This window comes from Lepidochelys kempii, chromosome 12, assembly GCF_965140265.1.
Source record: "Lepidochelys kempii isolate rLepKem1 chromosome 12, rLepKem1.hap2, whole genome shotgun sequence".
Taxonomy (NCBI): domain Eukaryota; kingdom Metazoa; phylum Chordata; order Testudines; family Cheloniidae; genus Lepidochelys; species Lepidochelys kempii.
In genome coordinates, this window is record NC_133267.1 from 34,293,875 (window position 1) to 34,316,704 (window position 22,830).

General features: G+C 38.6%; 1 protein-coding gene across 1 annotated transcript in view; it reads left to right on the plus strand.

Annotated features, from left to right (window-relative positions):
- The window catches only part of CDH13 (cadherin 13), a 789,423-nt gene that overhangs the window by 758,249 nt on the left and 8,344 nt on the right, over nt 1–22,830 (plus strand). Inside the window, exons 12-13 of the mRNA XM_073308069.1 lie at nt 3,059–3,292; nt 5,274–5,492. Of these exons, the coding sequence (XP_073164170.1) occupies nt 3,059–3,292; nt 5,274–5,492 (453 nt within the window). The remainder of the gene's footprint in view (nt 1–3,058; nt 3,293–5,273; nt 5,493–22,830) is intronic.

Genomic DNA, 22,830 nt, shown 5'->3' on the forward strand with positions numbered 1-22,830 from the left:
TCAAGGTATGATACATAACTACCCAACCTATTCCATTTCCTGACTGGTGCATCTCACAACAGCAGTAGCTATTGCCTCAGTGACACCTGCTGTCAGAATGTTCTAATGTAAACTAATATTAGGTTATGAAGACATTATTGGTTCTAACGTACATCGTACACTTCCCATTGCTGCATGATCTGATATTCGCCTAAACCTTTATATTATTACCAATGAAGGGTCCAGTCCCACAAACCTTACTCAATTTGGATAATCTTTAGTCTCATTGAAGATCACTCATGAGGGCTTCAAGATTTGGCCTTATAATAGTAATGTCCCTATCTGATAGCTATTCTCTTCACTTTCATAAACAATTAAACTAACTTTTGTAGCCCGATCCACAAATTCTTACACACAGTAGTAGCCATTACTTATGGAATAGTGCCATTACGTTCAGTTATATAGCTAGCGTGATTCAGAGCAGGATTGTCCAAAAATCTCTGTGGTCAACAGCTCCCAATCAGGCACCTAAAGGTTCAAAGCTTTCAGCACCCAGTGGGACAAGCTACTTCATTGAGGTGCCTAAATGGAAGCTGAGTTTTTCAAATCTTGCCCCACGGTTTGTAGGACTGTCCTTTTATAATCTGTTTAATGCATTAATTCTTCCTCTAGCTACAACATTTTACAATATAGATTGAGGGAAGGCTTATTTTAGAATTAAAATATGCAAGTGAGAGACTTTTAGTTCAAATTCATTGCCAAATAAAGATCATGGGGTTTTGAATGTTTCTTATTTCCAAGGCATAATAGTATCAAATTTATAAAATTTATAAAAATTCCAATGGATGTGTTGTAGCCATTTTACTTTGACTTGCTTTTTGTTGCATTTTTATGGCATGCTTGTTAACAAGCTTCAATTTATGACCTTGACATTTGCCTATTCTTCTTTCGAAAGTCTTTATAAATCAACAAAACATTTTGTCACAGTAGTTACAAGTAAAACAGTCTGAGAATAAATCATTGAAATGGACAGAAGCAATTTTCTTTTTCTCTTTTTGTGTGTATTGTTGATTGATCCATAAGCCATAGGAAGAAAGTGAAGAACTAGCAAAGCGGAGCAAATGTAGCCATATCTGCATTCAACAATTAACAGTATAGTCATAATGCTGTTGGGTTCTTAATTTCAAAAAGAAGATTTTAATATTACTGACTTCAGAGGAAGATAAGCAGGGCAATGCACAAGACATTATCAGTCCAGTGTGGAAATAATGCATTCAAAATTAAAGACAGCAGTTTAATTAAGTGCATGAAAGCCTGACTTTTACGATCATCTTTCAAATACTCAAATGTCTTTTCATCCATTCTGCCATATGACTTTACTTAATAATATATCAAGAACAAAAAATGTATTGGAATATTTCTGCAAATTCAATTAGTCCAATAAAAAGTGAAAAATAATTTCTTTTTAATTAAAAAGAACTCAGCCCTAACCCTCATCATGACAAAAAGAGTGAGGAAAAGCAACCGAAGGGAACTATGAAAATTCTGCCTTTGTTATGCATGTATGTGTCTGAAACAGATGAAGTGTCACTATTAGTAACATTTGTCATTATAACGACTAATCACATTATGTTACAGTTACAGTTCTGTCAGATCCAGACCATGGGGTGAATACTTTCTTCCTTAGAATGCAGTGTCACAATCTATCAGTGATTCCCAAGTTCATTGAGTTATTGTATGCAGATTAATTATACATTAGAGTACCACTTTTCCTGCTGAACCACACTAGCAGTTCAGAGGCTAAACATACCCCCTTGCTTCCTTTTTATATTCAGAGAGTTCTGAGATGAATGGACTTTAGGAATCTCAGATTTTTGCTACTAAGGGGATGGTAGATTTATGATATGAATAAGAAAACCTGGCTCTCAAGAAGTGTTTCCTTTAGATTGGGAAATTATTATTAGGTATAACAGCCTATGAAAGAAGAGATGTACTTTTAAAAACCTTTGTGGCCAGCTATCATGGAGAACTGGATGGCAAAAGCTATCATGGAGATACTGAACTTTTAACCAGGACAGTAAGTCTCTGGTTCAGCTTTGGCACACAATCAGTAGTGACTGAAACATATTATCATCTGTCAGCTTTTCATTGACCTCTGTAAAATGAGGTGGTTGGCTCAGTCCTGATCCCTGTGACCAGATGTCTACATTTCAAACGCTTCCATCACCATAGGTGGTACATCAGTCACAGAATAGAGGCTAAAGCTTGTACTGGTGGTATGTTGAATAAACAACACTGTCACCCCTAAAGTTGATTCCTCTAGGTCAAGGCTCATGCAGATAATTTGTGGAAGTTTGAACTGCCATTGCTCATTCTGTACATCTCTGGACAAATAAAAGAGCTCATTCTCACAAACTCTCAATCTGGCAGATTTAAGCTCCACTAAATTAACCAAAGTCGTCCAGTAACCAGGGTTTCAGGAGACCTCGGTGCTATTCCCACCTTAAGCACTGACCTATTGTGTGACCTTGGGCAGATTACTTTTCTATGACTCCATTTCTCCTCTCATTCTTTAAGGGTCGTGTTTATTTAGAGTCTACTCTCTCTGGGGCAGGGACTATCTCTTACTGTGTGTTTGTAAAAAGAAAAGGAGTACTTGTGGCACCTTAGAGACTAACCAATTTATTTAAGCATAAGCTTTCATGAGCTACAGCTCACTTTGTGTACAGCAAGCTGCTCCCTAGACTTAGACTTGGACTCTAATATAATTTTGACCCCACTTTGTACTACACAGAGTCGTCCTGAACAGAGGTTTGCTTAGATTTACTCTCTTTACTGTAGAGAATCACACTTACTGGATTTTGGAAAATATAGTGTCTAAATCAAAACTTTGCAAAAGTAACCCTTGAGTTTAAAAAAAAATGGCAAAGGTCATCCTGTGATGGTAAGCAGTGGGCACTGTGTCAATGACGCTGATCTCCTTTTGTGAGCATCCAGGGGTGCCTGTTAGAGGCTAGCGTGCATTACGAAAGTTCAATGCTATTTCAAGCTTATAAATACTTGCTTGTTTGTCACATAGGCAACCCTCCTGCATCCGGCACGGGAACTTTACAGATAACTCTGGAAGATGTCAATGACAATGCCCCTACCATTTATCCAACATTGGCAAAAGTCTGTGATGACGCAAAAGATCTCAGGGTTGTGATCTTGGGGGCATCGGATAAGGACCTTCACCCTAACACGGATCCATTCAAGTTTGAACTGAATAAACAGTCTGGCCCAGATAAAGTGTGGAAAATCGCCAAGATCAACAGTAAGTCTTTTAATTTGTTTTTCTTATACCTTCATTCTTTCGGACTGTCTCTCCCTCTCCCTAACTGCCCTTCTGAACCTTCTTCCTATAAGTTCTATCTGAGATCAAGGAGCATAATAATGTGATAGGTGTACTATCACTCATGTACTCCTATGCGCTTTGGATGATTAGAACAGATCACTTATGAGTAGATTGTGCCTTTAAGGCCTGATCCAAAGCCCAGAATGACAAACTGCAGTGACTCTTAATGCACAACCCATTGTGATGGGTGGCATGGGGCCATTCCTTTTCCCTCCTGCCCATCTCCACCCCGGTGGGGAGCACTCTGAGCCCAATTGCCTTGGGGTCAGTACACCATAAGAGGTTTCGGCATACTCCCCCGCATACCAATGAGCAATTCCTTTGGCTACTGCTTAGGACATACAGAGCCATGGACCTGCCTACTGTCTACTTCCCCATAGCTTCTTTCTAGAAAATCAGTTAAGTAGGATGAGGGAATCCCCCCATTGACCTCCCTGTGTGCTCCTCTGAGCTCCTTAAGTGCTATTATTTTAGGTAGTAGGCCTTCATGGTTACAGACTAGCTGCTCCTCTGACCCCTTCTCTGGCCTGTCTGAATGAAGCTCAGCAGGTGGTAGGCTTTGTGCCCTTATCTTTCCAGGGTGGAATCCCGCAATTCTCCCACTCTTACACCAAGTCTCAGCCTTACCTCCAGCAGGTCCCAACGGGCTTGGATACCTGTGGTTCCACCCTTCGGGAGCCTGTGGTCAGTGGTTAATATAGCTGGAACAAAGTGTAACATAAGAGAAAAAGGATTTTAAAACAATAAGAGGTCTACATGTATGTCTGTCTTACCCAAGGCTTACCATCCCCCTGGGAGAAGGCCTAGCTTCTTCAGATCTCCTAGCGGGTTGTCTGTGGCTATCTGTTCTCCAGGAACAGCTCCCTGACAACTGCCCCTACCTCTCAACTGCCTTTTAAAATCCTTTTGGACTATTGGCTTCCAGCACTGACAAAACAAGTCCTGTAACTTGGGTGGAGCCTGCAAACAGTATCTTCACAACTAATGGTTCAGTCATTGTCTCTTCATGCCTGCTGATGTGTTATCAGGTTGTTTATCTGGAGCCGTTGTGTGGTCTTCCTGCTTGCTTCCTAACAGCCTTGCTATTAAAACTCAACCAACATATGCTTACAGGAAACATCCCAATGATTCAATATAGCCATACAGTAACTGTGCCACAAACCAGGTCACATAGAGTACTGATAAGTTACAACAGCCCCACATCCTGTTTCAGCCGGACAAATCATAGTTTTAAACTAAATAAACTCTGGAAAATCCATTTTTTTTATGGGATTGCAGAAAGAGCCGGGGGAAATTACATTCCTGCCAAAGAGGAAGAATTCCTATGACCGAGTTGTTGATTGAATACCATTTTGTAATCAGTTATATATAGGCTTGGAAGAATTCCATTTCTATTTTTTTAGAATTTTGACTGATAATGTCATGTTTAGTTTTAAGCACTTTTTTTTACTTTTATCTATTTAAATGTTCACAGTTCCACAAAATTAAGGGGCAGGGGGTGTCAGACAAAGGTTATTTAATGACAATAGATGTTGAGATTAGAAAAGTAAATAAAGCTTTTTATAATAGTTAAAACACATCACCTGTCAAAATGTACAAAGTAAATATCCTTATATTAAACTCATAAATTCTCAAGAAGCACTTTCTTACTGCGCCTATCTGTGAATTTTGATTACTGTTGATGGAAATAATTTTTTGTGGGTTTGAGAATTGGACGTTTACCAACAAATCCTTCCAGCCTAGTTATGTAGAGTGCTCTCATTTCCCCCTAGATTTTCATGTGGCATGTGTGGTGTGGCGTACTGGTGCCTTTTTATTCCCACATCTCTCCCCCCCCCTTCCCTCCCCCCCCCCCCCCCCCCCCGTGGCTGCCTAATTGTTACCTCCTTATTCTTTGCAGACACTCATGCCCAGGTCAGCCTGCTTCAAAACCTGAAGAAGGCCAATTACAACATCCCAATCTTGGTGACAGATTCCGGAAAACCACCTCTGACTAACAATACCGAACTGAAAGTACAAGTGTGTTCCTGCAAGAAATCCAAAATGGACTGCAGTGCAGCCGATGCCCTTCATATCAGCATGATCCTAATCCTTCTCTTTTCACTCTTCAGTTTATTTTGTAAGTTTTCCTAAACTCCAAGTAGTAACAGTGAAGCATTATTTATCTAAGTTCTTGGAAGTGAATCTTTTGTGTTTCTTCATAAGAAAACCTACCCACGGGAGCAGAAGTTAATTTGTATAGTGATCTAAAAGTCCACAGTGTGACATCTGAATATTTTGAGAAAATATCTATGTGAATGGGGAAAAAAAATTCTGTAGGCAGAAAAAGGGTAGAAAATGCCAGGTGATTGCAAATACAGGAAGAGTTTTAAGGAGAATCAAAGAAAATCAAAGCTGAGATATTATAAACTTAGAAGCATGGGCAGTAGTAACACATTTGTGACTCATTTTCCTTCGTCTCTCCCTGCCTGAATTCAATTCAAAAACAGAAACAGGAGATTAAACGTGTTCTTGTAACCACAGCTGTTGTGGGTCACTATGAAAATGAGTCATGTCTGCTCCAATCTATTCCCCCGTATAAAGTGCGTAAGCAACCGTACACAGGGAATTCATTCAAGAATCTAAATGTATAGACATCTAAGATGATAGTCTGGAGAACTGCAAGTCAAAAGAGAGAACAGGAGTTGATGTCTTGGGATAACTTTCAATAGATTGTCTCTCTTTGATGCTTCCGAGTAGGCGTTTCTAAAAAAAAAAAAAACCTTACAAATGTACAATTTAATTTTGGAGGGTTAAGAGTCAAAACTAATGCTTGAAAGGTGATGTGACTGGGGGGACAAGGACTTCCGAGTTCTAATGCTGGCTCTGCCCTTGGCTTGCTCTAATGGTCTTGGGCAGAGCTGAGAAAATAATTAATTTTTCGGTTCAGTGGTTGAGCCGAAAAAATCTGGAAATAAAATTAATTTCATATCGACCTGAAATGGAAGTTTTCATTTCCATTTCCCTTTCTCCCCTCAATTCATTTCAGGTCATACAAAATATTTTGGTCAATCCAAACCCTCTCCCCACCCATTTTTTTGTTTTGGTTTTGGGGGGGGTGTTAGCTTTTTCTGTTTTGTTTACATAAATCGGGCGAAATTTCTAAAAACCAAAACATCACTTCGAAATGAAAGGTCAAAATGTTTCAGTTTGAGCATGTAGTAACAAAACATTTTGAATTAAAAAAAAATCTGGGGGAGGATTTGGGGCCAAAACTATTTGACAAATGCAACCCAAATTCACAAATAGTTTTGGTCAACCCAAAATTGCATTTTTTTGACAAATAAACTATTTGTCCCAAAAAATTTGTACAGTCACCATATGTATGCATGGTTTTGTATAGGTGGATTTAACACCTCAGCACTGCCAAAGGGCTTAGAAATCTGGGTAAAGTACAATATGATATTATGCTGAGATAAAGGCCTGAATAGCAGAGTTTTGCACATATCGGATTTTGGGGCTGCTTGAGTTATATAGTATACATCATATTAGTTTCTTTTTTATTTGAATATATGACTTTTATCCCCAAAGGTTGGCATAAAAGTCATTGTGGGAAGTTTAGAATTAGCTGATGTTTGTGAAGCTCTTTGAAGATAAAGAGCTGTACAAATGCTAAGTGCAAATTCCTGTTTTTGATTCCATTGGGTGACATCTGAAGTGACTGTACTTGCGTCAGTGCAGTTACCCTGCACCCTGAATTCAGCCCTAAGTAGTTATTAGTTTGCTAGAACTATTCTGCAGGACATTAAAAATCATATTTGTGTATATTAATATGCAGCTCATTGGTTCAGATTCATTTCTGATGCAACTACATGGAAGTTAATGGCATTATACCAGGCATAAGTCAGGCCCATTATGAGAACCTCCTTGCATTTCTAGATGAGCTTTCAGTATTCCTTCTGAAACTTTACTCTTGTTGGTTTGTCTGTACAGGATGTGATTACAGGAAGGGGTTGCATTGTTTTAATATCTTTTGGTTAAGTGTTTTGGTTTTGAATGCACCCACCTGGTTGTTATCTAGCAGGTTAAGAAGTCAACACATTTTTCCTTGGAATGAATCACGGGAAGTAGGTTTATCTAATGGAACATTCTACCTTTTGGATCCAGATCATCACAGAGTACATTTCCCAGCTACTGTAACTAGTTAAAATGTGAGCCATATATAGGCCCAGATTGTGAGAACGGCCCATGCGCACAGGAACAGAAGGATTGTGCAGTGAGATTCCCCCTCATTATGTGGCTGCAAAAGAACCATTCACATTGACAGTCCTGGCATTCTGGGAAAGACAGGGACTGCTGGTTCTTTCTCGCCCAGCCCAACGCTCACTAAGGAGCAATATAATGAGAAGGGGTAGGAGATGGTAGGTGCTTGGTCCTGCCACTACTCGATACCAAGGCATAGAACAAGGCCAGCATACTGAGGAGGGAGCATATTGCTCCATCATTATATGCAAGGTGCAGCTCTGGATAGACAGTACCCACCTAAGACACACTCTCTCTCTGGCTCTCTTCCTGGCGTGGTGCAGCTCTGCACCACATCGTACGTGGGCTTGTGGCATAAAAGCCACAAGCAAGCCCATAAATACTAGCCTGTTTGTTTGTTTTTAAAAGCTGCCTGTCAAAAAAATATAAAGGGTCAAATTTATAAATAGATCCTCTTCTCTAATTTTGCAAAACAGCCGCACAAATAATGTATGTGTTTATGATTTGCAGGTGTGGTTTGTTTGGGTAGGAAAAGATATTCCATTCTTTTGTCTTGGCAACTGATTAAAAGCCAGGGAAACACCAGCTGTATTGGGAAACACATGTGGAAAGACCACCTTGTTCCAGATTTAGGTGATTTTATCTACAGTTGTGAATGTGAGCATGAATTCAGCAAACAGGGTTAAGTACACTCAGGCAAATACAGGCCTGACAGCCAGTGTTCAGACCAAATTTAGACTTTTTCCTAAAATTCAGTGATGCTCAATCTGATTCAATCCATTATGGAGAGAGGGGACCCTGATTTTCCAGTGTCTTGTGTCTCATACAGTCGTTAATAGTTGCACAAAGTGGCTGAAAACCATTGTTAAATCAGACGGGTAGCATTTTAAAATCACTTTCCACAGGTGTGCATGACCACACAAGGCAGTAGAGAATGAAGCCCAGGAGGTAGCTGAGGAGTTTGGCTCTGGCTCAGAACTTTTGCAAAATGTGCTGGTGTCATATCCAGGGGACGATGGGGGGGAGGGGGGGGAGGGGGGGGGGGCGGAGAGTGGTGGTTCCTACTCATGTCCACAAGTAGGTTTTCTTTTTATAGCTACCATTAGTTCCATCACAATGTCTTGCGTAGTCCAAATATTTATCAGAGTAATCAAAGATTATGGTGCCATAAAAACTCAGATAACTTTAATGCTTATTGAACAGATGAAATATCCCATTGCTAGTGTCAAGTTATGGGTTTAATTTTTGCAAAACCCCTTACGTAGCTCACTTTGCTCCTGGTGCTTATGTTTTATGAGGCTCTTATTCCTAGGAGGCAAATTCCTCAATCAGGTGAACTTTGCTGTTCATGGCAAAATCTTTCATTTTTGTAATTGACATCTGGAGTGAGGATGGATAATCCCATGAAAGAGCTTTTCAGCATAAAAATGCCCTGTGTGAATCTTTGGCCAGTACAAAACATCTTTAAATAAGGCAATTATTAGCTACACTTGGAAAATATGTCTGTTCTGTAAGTCACAGGAGAAGTGATATGTGGCAGATTTCTGAATGAAATGACTGCAGAACAGAAGGACCTGATTAAAACTTCAAGACAAGCAAAAGGAAACAGTTCAGCATATTCAGCTGCTGCTGAGTACATTCAGTAATGGCAGGCTAAGAAATATACAATTGTCCAGAAGCCTGGGATAAGTAGATATATGGTTGGGGCAAGAAAAGGAAAGCAGGGATTGCTGGTTTGTGTATTGTTCATAAAACAAGAACAAAGGCCATTCCATGGAATGGAAAAGTGGCATTTCAAAAGTGATAAAACAAAATACTTCTTTGTGCAATGCATAATTAATCTTTGGAACTCATTGCCACAGGAAGTCATTGAGGCCAAGAACTTAGTAAGATTAAAGAGGGATTGGACACCTATCTGGATAACGAGAACATCCAGGATTACAATAGTTAATGCTAACAAATTTTGGAAGGGATATTAAATTTCATGCTTCAGGTCTTAAACCAATCTCTAACTATTAGAGACCAGGTTGAGACCTAAAATTGGGGCACATTATTCCTAATCTGCCTTTTGCAGTGTCCTTACACCTTCCTCTGAAGCATCTGGTGCTGACCTCTGCTAGAGACAGGATACTAGACAAGATCAACCATGGGTCTGATCCAGTCTGGCTATTCCTGTCTCCTTGTGGCCCTGCGATATCAGGGAGAGCAGAAATAGGGTGCCTGTCAAAAGGGCATTGCTGATTGAGAGTGGGACAAAGGAAGCTGAGTTTCCTTCCGGGCAGTAGGGTGAAGAGAAGGGGCTGATCAGAGAAATAGATCTCAGCTACCAGCCAGAGAGAAGGGGAATAAGCCTGTTGGATGTCAGTCACACAGAGTAATGCCTTGGGACAAGGAGGCAGGACTAGGGAGGAGTGCACTATTGACACATATGCGCATAAGCCTCATTTTAAAGGTACCATATTGTCTCTCAGTGCTCTGATTTGGCCAGGTGACCAGGCAGGGCCTTTCAGTTACAGTCAACTATTTGTTTCTTTCAGGAAAGAGATGCAGCATGTTAATTTACCCACCAAACCAAAATAAGTTGTATTGGAGGTATCCCTCATGTATGCTAGTCAGATTTACAGCAGAAGGAAAATGATAAAAAATTATCATTTTAATGTCACACAGTAAAAATATCTGAATTTGGGAGCTGATGTAGTCCATGTGAGGGGTATTCTGAAGGGGATCAAAACATTTTTTAGCATTTTGTATTTCATGATGGACTTATTCACCATTTTAACTGAAACCGCTCAGCCTTTCCACTAAGAGGATCTCCACAAAGTGGCCTACTGATTAAAAAAAGAAGAAGAATTAGCCCATTATGGCAATGTACAAATTGACAGTCTGGTAGATCACATTCCACAGGTGTTGGGTGGATAGTAAAAGGAGCATAGTTTCCTGTACAAATTACACTTTAAATACTATTAATTTCACAACAAATGACAGTGTACATAAACGCTAACAAGCTTTTAACCACTAGACTATTAGTTTTTCGGGATACTTTGCTCCTGATAGAAATATTTGTTCTCATTGCCATGGTAGAATGAGTTTCCACAATGAACTTAATCAAAACAAGCCCACTCACAGATATGCATCAAAGAACCTTCAGGACTGGATATATGCACAACAGAGTGGGTAAAGTATAAATGCTCTCCAGCTCCATCAGGCTATTTCCCATTGGCTTAGAGGAGGATCAGGAAGAAAACATACCTGTGTTCACAGTCACAGTGAGCTCAACGGCAAAAGCCGGCGTCTCTGTGAAGAACTCAAATATAGCTATCCTGTATGATCAGCTCTAGATTTAAGACCAGATGCACATTATCCAGAATATTATTATTTAAATATTTAGACTTTTCACTTGATTTTGAAATAATTGTACATTGTCTCAAACTGGTGGTTGCTTGCAACATTTTAATGTATGTTAAATCAACATAAAAGACTAAATGAGAGCCAGGCCTACTAAAAACAAGAGATTAAAAGAGAGACCTCAAAGCACAATAGTCAAAACCAGAACAAATAGCATGCACCGTGATGGCTTCAGTTAATTACAGCAGTAACAATATTTTGGTTTAATTTACTTATGAGAAAGAGGTGAAAATGAAAATGTCTATGTTTAACCTTTTAAGTCTTAGTTGATGGGAAACAAATGATAGGAACCTTTCTCTTTTTGATCCAGTCTGGGAAGTGGGCTACAAAGTTGTAAAGATGACTTCAGCCCATGTAACTAAAGTACTCCATGATCATGAACAGAAAGAAACAGAAACCAAAAAAAAGGTGGCTGTGAAGAAATGAAATGAGTTTGTGGCCTCTGTGTTGAAATTCATTTGTCAAACTAAAGTGTGAAAATCCTTCTGTGTGTTGAGAAACAAGAGTAGCGCACTGATGCCTCTATTGTGATTGCAGATAAGCCTGAGAGAGATCCTTGAAATTAACCTCCTATTAATTTCCTCTATCCTTCCTTTTGAAATGGTAACTGCCACCTCTACAGCCTTTCCTCTCTGCTGCCCACTATCCCCATTTAGGAATGCATCTTCAAGGCTAATAGACACAACATCTTATTTTCCCCTGGATTTCAAATGTTGGATATTAAACCAATAAAAAAATCTTCAAATAATATTAACTGGCAGATTTAAACTTGCCTGAGTGTGGAGAGCCAGAATTAAACCTGAAATGTCACTTTTAACCCACCTCATTGTACAAAGGAATTGCAGCATATAAATTCTACTTTATGCAAGAACACCAAACATCTGAAGATTCAGGCAATGCGATCTAGTGTGAACCAAAGACAAATAACAGAAGTTACAGATGGAAAAGACCTATGAGGTCTTCTGGTCTTTTCCTTTGCCAGTGCAGGGCTGTTACCTGTAGGTGCACAGTTTTGAGTCTTATCCCTGAATTTCTTTGCTTTGCTTAGGTTGACTCAGACAAATTATACAACTTTTCATCGTTTAACTTTTGTTTCATTTTTAGAGGATATTTTTTTCAAAAGGAGCAAAGATCTGGCTCTGTTCTGTGAGGTCAGAGGAAGAAATTATGCAGAAAACATTCCATTTTATTGGGTTTGCCAAAACCAAATATATATAATTCCCAACTCAGTGCTTTTAGGGTGTGTTGTGGCTGGTTTTATTTTTATAAGTAGGTTTTACAGACAGGAGAACTGACATTTTGCTGGCTAAATGAAAACAAAAGCCAAAACTTCTTAGCAAAAGTTTCAAATTTCTACCAGGGCAAGTACTCATTTTTTAAAGAAAAATAGAATTTCAGTATTGACCTCACATAGAGCTGTATATATTAGCAAAATTTCACTACGTTCGAAATTTAGGAATGCTTCTGATGTGAAAATTAGCAGTTTTGCACTGCTGCCATCAAAGGCTCTTTTCTGATATTCCAGCATGCATACTGTATGTATGAAAGGAACTTTTAATAGTGCTGTTTAGGGCCTGATTCTCTTCTGACACTGGTGTAAATCAGAAATATTTCCACTGAAGACAATAGGCATACAGTGCTGTAAAATTACTTAATAATTATACCTAGATTTGAAATGCGAGGAGACACAGGCCCACCTGTATTGTGAGAACAATCATTTTGTTGTGCGCCCCATAAATTTTTGATTGACCAAGCTCTAGTAGAAAAATAGTGCTCTTATGTTTAAGGCACTTGACTGGGAGTCAGAAGATGTGGATTCAGTTCCCAACTCTACTGCAGACATCTTGGGCAAATATAATATCTCTGTATCTTACTTACTCCATCTTTTCCAACTTCTTGGAGACATAATTAACTCATTAATGTTTATGAGATGCTCAGATACTCTGATAATAATGGCAATGTAACTCCTGGGTCTTGCAACTTATTGGGGGAAGACTGACTGCTGAGCACACATTAAGTCAGAGGGCTTTGAATGGGCACAGCAATCTGCCCACACACAATGAATTGCAGGTTCAGTACCTAATACCTAGCTATATAAATAAGACCAATAGCAACACCCACAGTTTATACTTAACCTTAATGAAAATGTAAGTCATTAGCCTACATTTCAATGAATCAGTACAGTTATTTGGATAGGTAAAGGGCATTTTAAGTATATTTAAACTAAAGATTCCAGAAAAATAAATGTTGAAAAACATGTGACAGTTTAGAAGATATAGCTAGCTAGCTAGATATAAATAGATAGATATGTATTGGGAATGTTAAATAAATACTTGATAATACAAAAACAACTAGTTCCTTAAACTCTGTGGTGGTGTTACCACCAGGCATTCCATAGAGGTGAAACAGACATTTGAAGAGATTAAACTAGTAGCCCTTTCTTTGGTGTTCATTCAGAAGAACAATTTCTTTTTCCCTTTTTTTTTTTTTTGCACCGGTAAATAGTTGGTATATAAAGTACCGTGTTTGTTTTCTGGATAACATTGTAACGTCAGGTGTGTAACTTCAGACAAAAAGAAAAGGAGGACTTGTGGTACCTTACAGACTAACACATTTATCTGAGCATAAGCTTTCGTGAGCTACAGCTCACTTCATCAGATGCATTCAGTGGAAAATACAGTGGGGAGATTTATATACACTCTCGTTATAGTGTGTATGGTAACACCCATTGTTTCATGTTCTCTATGTATATAAATCTCCCCACTGTATTTTCCACTGAATGCATCTGATGAAGTGAGCTATAGCTCACGAAAGCTTATGCTCAAATAAATTGGTTAGTCGCTAAGGTGCCACAAGTCCTCCTTTTCTTTTTGCAAATACAGACTAACCCGGCTGCTACTCTGAAACCTAACTTCAGACAGTTTTCTGAATTGTTCTAAAATAGACTATACCTAAAAATGAGGGCTGAGCAAATGATTCACAGAAAATAATTTACTAGACAAATTTAGGCTGTTTTCCTGCTCACAAAATGTCCACAACAAATCATGATTCTGTTTTCTCTAGCTCAGCTATTTTATCTAGCTATGCTTTTCTCTCTCTCTCTCTCTCTCTCTCTCTCAATCACTATAGTATCTGAGTACCTCAAAATTACTAACACATATCTATTTCTATATAGACTGATTGTAAACAACTTGCTACTGGTATTCAGTATGTGGTATCTACAATTCAAGATGAGTTGGTGGGTTTTGATTGGCCACAAATGTCAGATGGTGTTGTCTGTGTTGCTTGATTGGATGAAGATAACTCTTATGTTTGAAGAAGCCATTGGGGCTTTGAATCATTCATGTCCACATATTAAGATCTGTGCATGCTTGGGTTATGCATGCACAGACTGGGCATGTACAAAAGTGCTTTGAAGATTTAGGGTTGAAATGAAAATTCAGGGGCAGTTTAAAGTAATATTTATCTATATGTAGCATCAGCACAGCCAAATCTGACAAATTTCTAATTGATTTCACTTTCTTCCATGGCTGCTGAGCAAATTACTTTCCTCTCATTTGCATTCTATCTTAATAACAAGTTTTTAGGGATTCTCTCAATATTTCATGTTGGGATATAGTTTACCTAGAGACCTAAGTGTCCCTGGACTAATTATGTTCATGCTCTACTTTTGCAAGACTGCTCACAAACTAAGCTGCATTGCTTTGGAAGATGAGACCAGACTGCTTAAGTAGGTCTCCATTGTTTTAAAAGGTTGGCTGGCTCTGATCTTTGATATGTTTCATTTACTTTAGTACTATATGTGTGAAAACTTAAAGAGAACTACTCAGTTGGTCTACTTCAAATATTTACTTGTCTGTTTTATTAAATGAATATTTTCAGCCATTCAGTGGGATTTAACAGCTCAGTGCATGAGAGAATTCTTTCCTATGTACTTATTTTACTAGACATTTTCCCCTTTCCTCCTATTTCCCCCTTGAACTGAAAGAGAGTGCAGCTTTATATTTTTGTCTATCAAAGCTACAGTGACATGACTGTATTACTTAAAGAAAAAAATATATCCAAGGCCTGGAATATGTTTGCTGCTTTACTCTAGGAATTATAGTCCCCAAATTAATATACTCTAAACAAACAATAAGCAGGGATGTTTATGGAACCTGCTTTATTAGCTAGCTGTATAATCACATTGAGTACTAGGTAATAAAAAGTTGAAGGCTAGATTTCAAAGTTTCCTTCAACCACAAAACAAGCATCACTACTAATCTGATAGGATTGATGTGTTTTGCTATAAGTAGATGTCACATGCATACTTTACACTGCCTAAGAATTGCCCATTGAATAAAAGCAAACAAATAAATCAAGAAAAAAGGGTTCGACAAAGGAGGAGGAACTTGACAAGAGTTAAAAAGATAAAGGCCAGATCATTAGCCAGTGTAAAGTAGTGTTACTCCAATGGAAGTTCTGGCCAATTTATATTTTTAATTAACAAATTACTTCACAGTGCAAGTGAAAACATCTTTATAGTAGGCTGATAGTACCAAAGAGACTTTCCTTTGGAAATTATTTCAGCCGAGGAAGACCTGGTGTGCCCTTCAGTAGCTGATCAGCCTGAACTGATATGTTTCTCCACTTCCTTGCCAAGCTTGGTCTCAACCAGTTGTATAGCACTTCTGTCATTTTAGTTCATGAAACTGAATATTGACATTGGTATTTAAGATTTTAGTGGAGTTGTGGGTAGAGTTACAACAGATTCACTTCAGGCATACAGAATTACTACATGCTGTGGTTTTTTTTTTTTTTTTTTTAATCATTAAGGATCTAGAAGTCATTTTACTAAAGCAAATGACAATTAACTACATGGGTATACCTGTGAACTGGATATTTTCCATTGAAAAATCATTTACTTTCTCTTTCTGATAGACCTTTCACCCTTGTATGTATGTGCAGTTAGATCACTCATTCTCCCTGACAACGGGCACAACTCCTGGCTCATGCAAAAAATAGGTGTCTTGCTTGCTGAGATGAGCAAACACATTTTCTAACTGGGGCAGATGTTTCATCTGTCCAAGTCTAGTGAGAATTTGGGGAATATATTTCCCTTCTTTCCCAAGAAAAGCAAATGCCAGCTGGGCAAAGATCAGGAGCCTATATCTTCTGACACCTGCAGTAAAGCTTATAGAATATCTTGCTACGCTGAGATTTGAACTAGGAAGTGGCTATTCAATTATTACTTTCTATGTGCTTGGAGAAATATTAGTAATTTCCAAGGGTGTTATCCAATTTCTATTGAAGTTGATGGAAATAGATTTGGAGGAAGCTCAAAGAAAACATAGTTCTGGATATTTGGAAAACTCATGCACACTGGGACACTGGCAAAAAAACAAATAATTTATTTGAAAATTTCTAAGGTGTTTTGTTATTATTATAATTTACATTTAGGCTACAGCAGTAACTATGTATCTAATCCATGCTCTTTTCTAGAGGGTAAACCCAGGAAATAATTATCTGAATGTTGGTCAGGTGACTGTGGTTCTGATGTTATATACCATTTCCCTAGGAACTCTGCAACGGTATTGAGATATCAACAAACCCCATGTTGTAAATGTGTTTTTTTTAAGTATGCAAAGATTAAATTCAGTGTTTCCAATGAGAGGGCAATTGAAGCTTTCCCTCTGAAGAAAATGGCATTTGCGAGCAGTGAACTCTAGAATCCAGTTTTATTAACTATCCTACTATGAATATGTACAGTATGAAACACTGGAATGCGTTACCTAGGGAGGTGGTAGAATCTCCTTCCTTAGAAGTTTTTAAGGTCAGGCTTGACAAAGCCCTGGCTGGGATGATTTAATTGGGGATTGGTCCTGCTTTGAGCAGGGGGTTGGACTAGATGACCTCCTGAGGTCCCTTCCAACCCTGATATTCTATGATTCTATGATTCTACTATATGTTAAATTAGAATTGGTACAAACACGTATCTTGGGTAAAGTTCATCTCCATGCAGAGGGTCAACACAAAGCTTATGCACCACTAATTCCCATGAGGGTTTCAGTGGGACTTAAGTGGTGTATAAGACATGTGCTGCTGTCACTCTGCACAGGGCTGAATTTTGTCTCTTGGGAGGAACAAAGCATTCAAGGGCTGTTTAGCAAATGGGTCTGCATTCTGTAATTTTGTTTCAAAGAAAAAGAACAGAACAGTAAAACTAATAGGAAATGACATCAGAAAAATGCCATGATATGAGAATGGTGAGGTTGCAAAGTTAAGCAGTCAGTGCCAAAGCACTGTGATAAGTACAAGCTGGAGGTACCTAGATGGGAGTTGTTGGACAATGAGCTCTTGGAAATCATGCCCGTAGTGAATGAGGCAAGGGTATGAACTGTATGGTTTTTCTGGTAAGATAAGGCAGGTTGAAATATTGGACTTCAAGAATGGCATGTGTATTCTTTTGCCATTTTCTTCCATCACACACCCTCAGATACAGTGAACATGAGATTCACCCTCTAGGAATAGACAGGTGGCAACTATCATTGTATAAATCCATAACACAGACACATAAGTAGGCTGTTTAAAATGGATTGTTACTTTTTGCAAGCTGGTTTTTAAAAACTATCCATTAGACAAACCCTTATGATTGGATAATGATTTTTCTTTTTCGCAGCCGCATCACATCGTTGACTCATGTTTGATTTGTAATCCACTATATCCCCCAGATCCTTTTCAGCAGTATTACTACTTTCATTTAGCTAGTTATTTCCCATTTTGTAGTTTTGCATTTGAGTTTTCCTTCCTAAGTTTAACACTTTGCACTTAGTTTTATTGATTTTCATCCTGTTGGTTTCAAACCAATTCTCTAATTTGTCAGTCATTTTGAATTCTAATCTTGTCCTCCAAAGTGCTGCAACCCCCTCACACCTTGGTATCATCCACAGATTTTATAAGCATGCTTTCCACTCCATAATCCAAGTAATTAATCAAAATTTTGAACAGTACCAGACCCAGATATTAACCCTGCAAGACCCCATTAGATACAGTTTGACAGTGAACCACTGGTAATAACTCTTTGAATATGGCTTTTTCAACCAGTTGTGCATTCACCTATAGAAATTACATCTAGACACATTTAACTTGTTTGCTTATGAAAATATCAAGTGGGTCTGTGTCAAAAGCCTTACTAAAATCAAGATATATCACATCTACTGCTTCCCCACTATCCACTAGGCCATAATGCTGTCAAAGAAGGAAATTAGGTTGGTTGTTTTTTCTTGACAAATCTATGTTAACTTTTCCTTATAATTCTATTATCATCTCGGTGCTTACAAACTGATGGTTTAATATATGTTCCAGTATTTTTCCAGGTATTGAAGTTAGGCTGACCAGTCTATCATTCCCCAGGTCCTCTTGATCCCCGCTTTTAAAGATAGAGTGATAGAGTGTTAGATGTAGATGTAAGAGTTCAGCTGGAGTACTGTGTCCAATTCTGGAAGCCACAGTTTAGGGAAGATGTGGATAAATTGAAGTGAGTCCAGAGGAGAGCAACAAAAATGAGAAAACCTGACCTATGAGGAAAGGTTAAAAAAACTGGGCATGTTTAGACTTGACAAAAGAAGATGGAGGATGGACGTGATAACAGTCTTCAACCATGTTAAGGTTGTTATGAAGAGGACGGTGATCAATTGTTCTCTGTCCACTAAAAGAAGGACTACAAGTAGTTGGCTTAGTCTGCAGCAAGGGAGCTGATTTAAATTAGCATTGCACTATTGATTTCAGTGAGTCTATACCCATTTATCCCACGTGAGCATCTTGCCCACTACTTTGGCTCTTCTTAATTTCTGCAGATATTCTAGCAAATGAGTTTTACTGGCCTGAGTGTTTCTGAAAATGCTACATTTAAGTGACTGTTTGAGAATATTCTTGAAAAGCAAATTTTGAGTTGGCAAACTTTGATATTCGTACTGGAATAGAAGAGTTGGGTTAATTCAATCAGGGAATATAAACCAGATCATGTTACCTCTGTGTGCAATCAAAATTAACTGACACTCAAATATTGAGTACTTGCTCTCAAGATACCGAAGAGAATTATTTGCAGAAATTGTTTGTCACATAATTTGGAAAAACATACATCTGAGAGAACTGAAAGCAGCTCACAGGCAATTTACATGCAGAAGAAGAAGCAAAATTAAGTCAATCAATTAATCATAGTGCATGGCTGACGCTGCTCTAACCAACACTGCTTAGAATAGGATTGTCCTTGTCATCTGCACAGCTGAAGCTAAGGATGGCTACAGGGCTGTCTTGAAGGCTAGATCAGAAAATGCAGAGGAAGTGTACAGCCTGCAAAAAAAGATAAAAAGAAAGAGTCCCATCAAGGGCTTCTGGTCACATCAAAATCCAGGAGAATGAAGCAGTACATCATTTGTGCTGTCCCTGGAACCTATGGAATGAACAGTTTTCTTTGTCTCACTGTTGCCAGGGTTTCATTTGATAGACTACACGGCTCATAAAGAAATAACCTTAACTCCCACTGAAAATCTTGACAGATTTCTCTTGATAAAAAATAAGTCTATTTTTTCCTCAAAAAAACCAGTACAGATGGAATCTCCACCTGCTACAGTTAGATGAAAAACTGCAGGGTTTTTTTCCCCCTAATGTTTCTTAAAAGTGTGTATGTCTGTGACTGTGTGTGTCCATGCACAAAATCGAAGCTTAAATTCCATAACCCTAAACAGCAGGACCTTTGCCCTCAGCTGGAACCCTCACTTAAATTGAAGCCAATGTGCACTCTCTAATAATCTCTATATCACCTTTTTAGCGTTCCAGTAAGTCTGATCATAAGAGTTGCTGAGCACCGGGATCTCCAGTCAACTTCAAGGGGAGTTGAATATGTTCAGGATCCCACCTTTTGTTGTCTCTTCCTCTTGTTATCAGTTTGGTGACATTCCAGTTAGGAAGAGCAGTTCATGCAACTTTTCATGGCACATTTAAATGCATTTCTTTTATTTGGTTGAAATTGCAATGGAAATACTGCTTGAGTCGCTGAGCAGAAAAACTAAATTCTAGCTGGTAAATGGGTGAGTCCACTGGGAATTCACACTCAGAAATAGAAGGTGAGGGGTGTGGGGGGTTTTTTTTGGGGGGTTGGGGGGGTTGTGCGATTATTGTTTGTTTGCAGGTAGAGAAAATTTTCAAAATATGACCATTACATCATAAAATTATATATTTTATTCTCCATGAGCACAGCACAGTAGGAACTGTCAATACTGCGTGAAGCAGGGTTTTGAAATATATGTTATGTCACAGTTGTATTAGACTCCAATATAGAAGAAACTAGCGTGGAAAAAATCGTGGTCAAAACTAGAGCTGGGCAACCTATTTATAATGAATGATTAATGCAACAAATGTATCCCCTATTTCTTGTTCACAAGCTGCTGATGAACCAACTATGAATTTCCTGACTGTGTTGGGTATTCATAATTGTGTCCTGAAATTTTATTTTCTGAAGAAATTTCAGCCTATGGATTATCCAGATATTGAGTATTATGATTATTGTTTATTTGCCACGTGTGACTGGCTATCCTTAGCTTGGAGTTCTCCAAGAGACTCCTAGAAACTCAGAGTAGATTTTTGATTCAAAAGGCAGCACAACTTCCTGTGAGTCAGGCTTGAATAAAACCCACTTCCTGATGCTGGGAGGCATCAAACTGACTTTCAGAGATGTGACATTTATTTTTCACTGGTTTCAGAGTAACAGCCGTGTTAGTCTGTATTCGCAAAAAGAAAAGGAGGACTTGTGGCACCTTAGAGACTAACCAATTTATTAGAGCATAAGCTTTCGTGAGCTACAGCTCACTTCTTCAGATGCATATCGTGGAAACTGCAGCAGGCTTTATATATACACAGAGAATATGAAACAATACCTATTCCCACCCCACTGTCCTGCTGGTAATAGCTTATCTAAAGTGATTTCCAGCACAAATCCAGGTTTTCTCACCCTCCACCCCCCCACACAAATTCACTCTCCTGCTGGTGATAGCCCATCCAAAGTGATAACTCTTTACACAATGTGCATGACAATTAAGCTGGGCTATTTCCTGCATAAATCCAGGTTCTCACATCCCCCCCACCCCCATACACACACAAACTCACTCTCCTGCTGGTAATAGCTCATCCAAACTGACCACTCTTCAAGTTAAAATCCAAGTTAAACCAGAAGTTTTTCACTGTCACCGTAGGTCAAGGTATTTATGAAAAATTGGCCCAAATCTGAACCCCTCATCCAAACACATCTAAACACTGGTGATGGTGCTCAGGGAGTATCCATATCCAAACATGGATCAGAATTTTGTAATTAGCATCTCTGCCTTTAATAACCATACCTGAACACCCAAACCAAACCATCCCAAATGCTGTAGTAGTTTGGAATCGGGATGGCATTAGCACGTTCCATTTCAGGTGATTGCATCCTTCCTAACTAAAATTCACTCTATTGTTAAAATGGATATATGGTATCCTCCTCTCTGCACTGTATTAGTATGTAGCATTACTGTGTGCTCTTTATACATCAGTTAAATTCCACCCCAAAAATGACTGCAGTTCAATGGTAGGTGAAGCCCTAGGAGACATCACACAGCAGCGTGTTCTCAAAATTGGGAAAGAATATAAGCAAGTATGGATGGTAGCTAAGCAAACTCAGGAGAAAGCAGTGGGGAAGGTGAATACAAAGGCAAGCAGAAGATAGCCACTGGCTGAACTCGGTTCTTCAGCTCTAGAGATTGTGTGTGTTCTCAAAAGCCTCTCTCCAGATTCTTTTGCTTGTTTCATTTCCTTCCACTTATTTTTATTAGAGAAACATATATTGCATAATTTATATTTTGCCATAGGGGATGGTAGGCTGTTATAGGTTTCTTTGTTGTTTCAGGTTGCTTTGTTGTGCTGCATGTAATTCCCTAGTTAGTGAAATTTAACATTAAATTCAGTTCAAATAATGCAAAAATAATAACAAGCAAATAATTAGTCAGAACAAAATCAGTTTTACCAAAATTGATATTAAACTCAGTTTGCCTCAAAGAAACAAAATAAATAATCAAAAACAAGCAAACAGAAATAGTATTCCAGCATCTAAATAATACCCATTGTGTCCTGAATAGACTGCATGTGTTTATAGTTAACTGGCAAAATTATAAATAGGTGATCAAGGAATAGAAATTTAACAAAGGTTAGACAGCATATTCAGTAAACACATTCATCTCTTTTGACATGGGTGTATGACATTTGTCGTCATGGCCCAAGCCTGCAGTGATCTCCACATAAGCAGATCCTTCCCTCTGCCTGGAGCCCTGTTGAGATGGGGTCCAACTATTGTAGGATCAGGACCGTGCATGGTTTGACCTGAATCCTTTCGACAGCCTTGTGCTTTCATTCTCAATGCAAACACAGTATTTTCAGTTCAGTGAAGGACGCATCCAATGCCTGATGGAGTCAATGGAAAGACTCCCATTAACTCCAGTGGGTGTTAGAGCAGATCCTACTTGCCTCTGCTTCTTTGGGTCTTGTGTAGGCACCTCTCTGATACAATGTAAAGGGTGACAATCTAAAAAAGGCAGAGTTATGCTTCAAGGAGCAACACCTGCAAACATTTGTGGTTTTAAATTGGCTAACAGGAAAAATAAGAGGTACACATTGTATTCCTCTCGTTTCAGAGTAACAGCCGTGTTAGTCTGTATTCGCAAAAAGAAAAGGAGTACTTTTGGCACCTTAGAGACTAACCAATTTATTTGAGCATAAGCTTTCGTGAGCTACAGCTCACTTCATCG